The 8,438-nt window shown below is 35.8% G+C and overlaps 1 protein-coding gene across 4 annotated transcripts in view; it reads left to right on the top strand.

Moving 5' to 3' along the window:
- The first annotated feature begins 610 nt into the window (after positions 1–610).
- LOC144664667 (uncharacterized) overlaps positions 611–8,438 on the top strand; it is a 58,631-nt gene continuing 50,803 nt past the window's right edge. For 3 of the 4 annotated variants that reach the window (XM_078525846.1, XM_078525844.1, XM_078525843.1), the window contains exons 1-9: positions 611–808; positions 4,345–4,395; positions 4,837–5,099; positions 5,439–5,553; positions 5,942–6,064; positions 6,493–6,615; positions 7,059–7,181; positions 7,639–7,761; positions 8,203–8,325. In XM_078525846.1, coding sequence (XP_078381972.1) covers positions 718–808; positions 4,345–4,395; positions 4,837–5,099; positions 5,439–5,553; positions 5,942–6,064; positions 6,493–6,615; positions 7,059–7,181; positions 7,639–7,761; positions 8,203–8,325 — 1,135 coding nt within the window. In that variant the 5' untranslated portion in view covers positions 611–717. The remainder of the gene's footprint in view (positions 809–4,344; positions 4,396–4,836; positions 5,100–5,438; positions 5,554–5,941; positions 6,065–6,492; positions 6,616–7,058; positions 7,182–7,638; positions 7,762–8,202; positions 8,326–8,438) is intronic. The other variant, XM_078525845.1, reaches the window with a different exon arrangement.

The following is an 8,438-nucleotide window of genomic DNA, read 5'->3' as shown; positions in this document are numbered from 1 at the left end:
TTGCTATGTATTTTCGGTTGTTATGGAAAAACAATAATAACCCTGTTATTTCAATTCTTCTAGCCTGCGAGCAGGCTCTCTATTTGGGGGCAACGTGAATATTGAACTGCTCGAGCGCCGAAGGCGCGATCCCGCGAGTGCCGAAGGCGCGAGTCGGCGAGCGAAGCGAGCCGCTGGACGAGCGGAGCGAGCCCGCGGCACTCGCGGGATCGCGCCTTCGGCGCTCGAAGAGTTCAATATACACGTTGCCCCCAAATAGAGAGCCTGCTCGCAGGCTACAATTTTTCTGGAACAAAAAGCGGGAGTTTTCATTTAAGAAATTATTTCAGTGACAGTTGAAATTAACAGAACGCTCTAAGGTTTTAAAAGAAATGCTGTACTTGCCTTTGAAAGTTTTTCTCGGAAAAGAAGTCAGTGAGAAATGAAAAAAGAAATATTTAATTAATCTTAAAAAAATTATGCTCAAATACACAACCACTGTTTATTTACCTTCTACTATTTGTTTTCGTGTTGTTTGCTCCATTTACCCTTGAATAATTCATCAGGAGTAATGGACTTCCCCTGCGAGAGGTAAACAATTATCGCCCACTTTTTGTGAAGATTACTTGCATGAGCGATACATCATTGCGTTGCAACTCACAGCCTTGAGGAAACGCACAACACAGTTTTGCGTCGTACGAAGAACTCTTCAAGAGAATAACTCCAAGAGAAGACAAGATGAGCCGTCCCTTCCCTGCACTTTCGTTGCTATTCGTAACAGTTCTTTGGGGAGGCTGGCTTCACTGCTCCACGGTTGCCGACTGCCATCGTAAGTTTTTTTTTTCCATTTATCGACCTAATCCAAGCTTAGTTTAAGGTTATACTTTGAACAGCTTTCCAACTAGCTGATATAAAATACCCTTAGGTAAAATCCTTTACTGAAAAACAAAAACAAAAGTTCGCTAAATTAGTTCGCTGAGGGCGAATGTTAGTAAAAACATTGTGATAATTTGGCTTTCGTACATTTCTTAAAATTCAATGTGTGTATATTATACAATATCAAGTTCTTCCCAAAACACTGTCTTAGCTTCCTCGTTATATTTACAATAAAAATCGGCTTGCAACTGGTCATCGATGTGAGCTCAAAATTTGTTGCGACTGAAAAAGGTTTTAGTGAACGCTCCGGAATTTTTTCTCTGTGTTAAAATACTAACGGCCAGAGGATACACTGTTCTTAATTACACTAAACAAAGGCCTGGAAAGGTAGAGGTTCTTTTAAAATACTATTCGACAAAAGCAAGTTTTTAATTTCACAGTAATCATACAAGAACTTTCTAAATTGAAGAGACCTCGAACATTTTTTTAATATGTAAGACGAATAATCAAGTGATGAGCAGTTCATTAAAAAAATCCGATTATACGGGATGTTGCTTAAGCTTTACCTCGCTGTTTTTACTTTCGCTGTTGTTCGACTATCATGCGAACGTTGAACTAAAGATTTCAGTAATGTAACAGCTTACGCGAGTTTTTTGACACGTTTTATCTGCAACTGATTTCGATTGAAAGAAAAGACCCAGCGACAAGAAATAATGCCTAAATATTGATTTCGGTAGCTTCAATGTTTAGCCACCGTATGCTATATATTACGTTCGATAACTCAAGGGTAGGAATGGGCTGTGTGGAGGCGAAATTAATGCAGGAAAGAAAGCAGGTTAAAATACGCCATAAGCTTCTGTTTCCCTCTTCTTTAACGAACTGCCATTTAAGATGCACCCAAATTAGAATTTGTTTTAAAGAATCGTGTTTGATTCTATCGGAAATATTTGGTAAAGCTCTAGCGCCAGTTAAATGGCTTGAAAACAAAATCTATCAAAAGATTGTGTGAAGACGCCTTATACCTTTTTCATGGACTCATTTTGTTTAAATTCTACAAAGGAAAAGACGGTGCAATTGTTTAAATTCGAAAAGTGCGTTCCTCTTTAGAGAGCAGGAAAGTTTCAATTTTCTTTTTTATCGACCTAGAATAAGAAGTCGCTCGATGGGAAAAATGATTAGTGAGACAACGCCTTTGTTTGCATTTAATCTTTCTTCCCTAAGAACAACTTGTCGACGTTCGACAAGTGTAAAACGTATAAATGAAAAAAACAAATTGGTTTCTCTCCTCTCTCTTCCAAAATGATAAATAAGTTAGGGATGTTTTAAAAAAAACCAAACAAGCAATTTATCTTAAGGAAAGCGAGCGGTTTTCTAGTCTGGTTTGACAGCAAATTCTCGAATCTGGATATTTCTTAGGTCACATTATTTGTCAACAAATTGAAGCTAAGCTGCAGGTGTCCATCAACAAAGTGTCCAATAACAGTGTCCATTAACGAGGTATTGAATTTCTTTCTTGTGACTAAATACAACTTTGTTATATTCCTTAAAGCTTAGAGAAATTGATATTTTATCCCAACGAATTTTGTCTTCATCCGACTTTTTTTCTGCATTTTTTCATCCTTGTTAAAGACCAATTATGCTGGTGTGATTACAGATCAAATTAGACTCCACTCATTCGTATTACCATGTTAATTCACTTCGAAAAAAGGGCTAACGCTCGAAACATCTTACTCAGCTTTAATTTTTAAAAATTTGGCTTTACGAGAACAATTTGAAATCGTTTGAGTGCGCTCGCTTCCAAAGAGGCCAGGTTAATATTTTAAAAAAAGGGCTAGGATTTTTTTTTATAAAAAAGAAGTGTTTTGGAAATTCTCAGGCTATGCTAAAAGGTTACAATCCGTTTCACACGGTTTATTCGAAATGTTAGTGAGTAACTGCGCGCTTCTAATTGTCTTGTTTTGTAAAATAATGGATGTTGAACAAGAGTGCGTTGAACATAACAACAATGACGAAGAAATGTTCAAACTTTCCCGCGCTCGATCGTGTCAAGCCAGGTTAGCGCTTTAGAAGCGAGCAAATGCCCTGCAAAACATTTAGGAATTGAAAGCGCCAGGCAGATGAAATCAGATGAAATGAGCACTCTTGTTGGCTTCAAACGTAACATTGATTAGCAAATTTTAGCCAATTTAAAAACCTTTTCAGGGCTAGAAAGAAGTGAACTTTTCTATTTTGTCGTGCCAAGGCCGTAACTAGTAAGAGATAAGACGAGGCATGTACCTCGTCTGGATTTTTACCCAATATGTTTTGAAGGGAAAATAATCCCCAGTTGAACACAATTGATTATTTTCAAGATTTACCTCTCTTGTTTGCATTTAATCTCTCTCCCTAAAAAAAACTTGTCAACGTGCGATAAGTGCAAAACGTGTTTATGGGAAGATATTTTTTCTCCTCTTTCTTCGAAGATGATAAAATAGTTGGGGAGTTTTTTAAAACCTTGAAAAGCAACCTGAAAATGTGTGGTGCTCTAGGCTGGTTAGACAGCAAATTCTCGAATCTGGATATTTCTTAGGACACATTATTTTTCACCAAATCGAAGCCAAGCTGCAGGTGTCCATCAAAAAAGTGTCCAATAACAGTGTCCGTTAACAAAGTGTCAAATAACAAGGTGTCCATTAACAAAGTGTGCAATAACAATCGCGCGTGCCGTGCGCGCGCTATTTTTTGGTGTCAAAATATTCCTTCTTTATATCACTAAAGGCTTAGAGAAATTGCTATTTTAGACGACCAAATTTTGCCTTTGTCCAATTTTTTTTCCTGAATTTTGTTCATACCTATTATTGATAATGGGTCTATTATTATATGCTATTCGCTGGTGTGATATCAAATCAAATTTTGACTCCACTCATTCGATTACCATTTTTTTCTTCAAAAAAGGCTAACGCTCGGAACATCTTACTAAGCTTTATTATTTTTTTTTTAAAACAAATTAACTTTAGAAAAAAAAAAAGGGAACTGTTTGATTGCGCTCGCTTCAAAAGAGACCTAGTTAATAAAAAAGACCTGGTATGGCGGTTGTGAAACTTTTTGATAAAGGATAAAAAGGAGAAGGCATGAAGTACGAACCAGGCATTGTGACATCTTTTCATCGAACGCTGAATGTTGAACAAGAGCGCGTTGAACATTAAGAAAAATGAAAAAGAAAAGTTCAAGCTTTTCCCGTGAAGTCTTAAATTCTAAGCGCTTTTTACACTTTCAGTATTCCGTGTCAGGGCAGATTTGCCGGCACCATAGACGCGCTAAAAGATAGCAAATACTCTGCAAAACATCCAAGATCGAAGGCGCCAGCCAGATAAAATGAGCATTCTTGTTTTAAGGCTTCAAACTCAACATTGATTTGACCCGTTTGGTCGTGCTTTTCACTTCGAGTCGATCCATTCATTTATTAAACTTTAGAAACTTGTAAAGTGATGAAATGATTTTACTTCTCAGGTCGCCCTATCAGAACAAAGCTAAAAGTAGCTACGGCGAGGGATTCTGAAGGTAGCTGGCTTACTTTTCAGTGCTCGTAAAAATAACGTTTTTTTTTTTTACCGTATTGGGGTCCTTTGAGTCATATAATGAATCCCTTATTAACCTAGCTTGTTCGGTCAAAAATGGCGGGATATTGGCCTTGTTCTTGTTTGGTATTTTGAACCTCCCTAATGACTCGACAAAATACAGCAGAACCAATTACACAGTAAAAAATTGAAGTAACAGAATAAAACTAAATATTTGAACAAAAATAATATAAGCAGGAGCGTGTAGAAGTTGAACTGACGCGTAAAAGTATAGGTAAATACGTACACGCAGTCATATTTCACACCACTGAATAACCTCTATAATAATAGAACAACAATGACCAAATACATTAATTTATAGGTAAATTAGGTATCTTTGTTTTATATTTGTGTTCCTAAGAACTGTTATCTGTATAATTTGCAGGACTCTGCCGTCGTCTTTATTTTGTCATAAAGATAGATGGACACGCTCTGCAGGGCCACGTTTTTAAGAACCTTTCTCTACGTGTTGTACCGGAAATGCGTAGGGTCTGTACTCATGAATGCCTTATGGAGCCCGTGTGTGTATCCATGAACATCGGTCCACCAATTCAAGACGAATTCGTATGCGAACTTAGCAATTCAGACCACCTTTTACACCCTAATGACCTTAAACAACGAGAAGGCTTCATGTATCTTGGCACTGAGGTGATATATTCACATTCAATCGACAATATATTCGTTTCTGATTTTGACTTTAGTTGCTTAAGCAAATTTTAGTTATAAATTATATAACATCTACATCTACATCTACATTTAATAAGTTGGTAAAAAGTCCATACGGATATCACACCAACGTCTAAAAATAAGTAAAAATACAATATGTACATATATAATAACTGAAAAATTCTAAATTAATTCTAAAAATCTAAAAATTCTAAAAATCTAAAAATTCTAAAATTATATGGGTAAACTACTAAAAAGTGAAGCGCTGAGGCAAAAACGAATTTATAAATAGAACTAAAGCTTTGTCCTTCTTCTCAACAGAACCCATGCTACAGTAACCCATGCCTTCATAATGCGACCTGCTTAAATGGGTTCACAGACAAAGGATATCTCTGCGAATGTCAAGCTGGTTATACGGGAGAACAATGCGAAAACGGTAAGACCAACGGCGCTTACGAGTAGAATTATTACGCATGCTTAAGTTACTTGTTTTCTGTGAATTGTGAAAGTACCGTTTTCGGGATAAAGACAAGATAAATAGTGCAGGTATCTATAACATGCCTAAATGATTTTTAAACGTCACGATTTATATATATTATTCGATTGGACAAATCTTTTTAACAGCTATCATGATGATTGATTCTAGAGCAACCATCTTGGAAATTTAGCCTGGCTGCTTACTGCTTGAATGGACGTTTTAGTAATTTACACGGGTGGCTCAGGAACAAGGAAAAGTTATAGAAAATCGCCTTCTGTTTAATACAGTAATGATAAAATTTAGAACGATTAAAACTACTTATCTGCAATTAACCATTTGCTTTTAGATATCGACGAGTGTGCTATGAAAATGGACAACTGCAGTGAGAACGCTATGTGCAATAACACTGAAGGATCTTTCAACTGTTCTTGTAAGCCTGGTTTTTCGGGAGACGGGATCAATTGTGCAGGTATCTATAACATACCTAAATAATAGTTAAACGTCACGTTTTATATTCTTTTGATTAAACACATGTTCTAACAGCTATCATGATGGTTGATTCTAGAGCCACCATCTTGGAAATCCAGCCCTGCTGCTTACTTTGGCGGCAATATAATCGAACAGGCCTTTTTTGCTCTTCATTCAAAGTAAAGAGAAAACAATTAAAAGGACGCTGCAGAGCCTTTTTTTATTAATATAATTAAAGAAATATATTTGTTTGTGAAACAGATCGGACGTTTGAGTTTTTTTCGCGAGTGGCTCAGGCACTAGTAAAAGTTTTAGAAAAATGTCTTCTGTTAAATACAATAATGATAACATAGTTAACGATAATGAAATATTGAATGAGCGCAAGTACAAATCAAAACTACTTTTATACAATTCACTACTTTTATTTAGATATCGACGAGTGTACAATGAAAATACACAACTGCAGTGAAAACGCCATGTGCAATAATACTGAAGGATCTTTCAACTGTTCTTGTAAGCCCGGTTTTTCGGGAGACGGCATCAATTGCACAGGTATCTATAACATACCTTAATGATTCTTTAACGTCAAGCTTTATTTTCTTCGATAACACACATCTTCTAACAGCTATCATGATGGTGGATTCTAGAGCCACCATCTTGGAAATCCAGCCTAGCTGCTTACTTTGGCGGCTAGGCAATCCAACAGGCCTTATTTTTTCTTTTAACTTGAAGTATAAAATTAAAAGGACTTTTTAGAGTTTTTTGATTGATATTATTAAAGAATTATGTCTGTTTTTGAAACAATTAGGGATCACGCGGAAACAGATCAAACGTTTTAATAGTAATTTCCATTGAGTGGCTCAGACAAGTAAAAGATATAGAAAAATGCCTTCTGTTAAATACAATATTGATAAAATTGTTAACGATAATGAAATATTGAATGAGCGCAAGTACAAATCAAAACTACTTATATACAATTCATTATTTTTATTTAGATCTCGACGAGTGTACAATGAAAATACACAACTGCAGTGAGAACGCCATGTGCAATAATACTGAAGGATCTTTCAACTGTTCTTGTAAGCCTGGTTTTTCGGGAGACGGCATCAATTGCACAGGTATCTATAACATACCTTAATGATTCTTAAAGGTCACGCTTTATTTTCTTCGATAACACACATGTTCTAACAGCTATCATGATGGTGGATTCTAGAGGAAAATCCAGCCTAAATGCAGCCTAAGGAAATCTAGCCTAAATGCTTACTTTGGCGGCTAGGCAATCTAACAGGCCTTATTTTTTCTTTTAACTTGAAGTATAAGATTAAAAGGGCTTTTTAGAGTTTTTTTGATTGATATTTTTAAAGAATTATGTCTGTTGGTGAAGCAACTAGGGATTATGCTGAAAAAGATCGAACGCTTAACTAATTTCCACGAGTGGCTCAGGAACAAGTAAAGTTATAGAAAAACGCCTTCTGTTAAATACAATAATGATAAAACTGTTAACGATAATAAAATATTGAATGAGCGCAAGTACAAATCAAAACTACTAACATACAATTCACAATTTTTATTTAGATATCGACGAGTGTACAATTAAAATACACAACTGCAGTGAGAACGCCATGTGCAATAATACTGAAGGATCTTTCAACTGTTCTTGTAAGCCTGGTTTTTCGGGAGACGGCATCAATTGCACAGGTATCTATAACATACCTTAATGATTCTTTAACGTCACGCTTAATTTTCTTCAATAACACACACGTTCTAACAGCTATCATAATGGTTGATTCTAGAGCCACCATCTTGGAAATCCAGCCTAGCTGCTTACTTTGGCGGCTAGGCAATCCAACAGGCCTTATTTTTTCTTTTAACTTGAAGTATAAAATTAAAAGGACTTTTTAGAGTTTTTTTGATTGATATTATTAAAGAATTATGTCTGTTTGTGAAACAATCAGGGATTATGCGGAAACAGATCGAACCTTTAACTAATTTCCACGAGTGGCTCAGGAACAAGTAAAGTTATAGAAAAACGCCTTCTGTTAAATACAATAATGATAAAATTGTTAACGATAATAAAATATTGAATGAGCGCAAGTACAAATCAAAACTGCTAATATACAATTCACTATTTTTATTTAGATATCGACGAGTGTACAATGAAAATACACAACTGCAGTGAGAACGCCATGTGCAATAATACTGAAGGATCTTTTAACTGTTCTTGTAAGCCTGGTTTTTCGGGAGACGGCATCAATTGCACAGGTATCTATAACATACCTTAATGATTCTTTAACGTCACGCTTAATTTTCTTCGATAACACACATGTTCTAACAGCTATCATGATGGTTGATTCTAGAGCCACCATCTTGGAAAT

Source organism: Oculina patagonica, chromosome 9 (genome assembly GCF_052425735.1).
Source record: "Oculina patagonica isolate OP01 chromosome 9, crgOcupat, whole genome shotgun sequence".
NCBI lineage: Eukaryota > Metazoa > Cnidaria > Anthozoa > Scleractinia > Oculinidae > Oculina > Oculina patagonica.
This window is presented reverse-complemented; position numbering and strand designations above follow the sequence as displayed.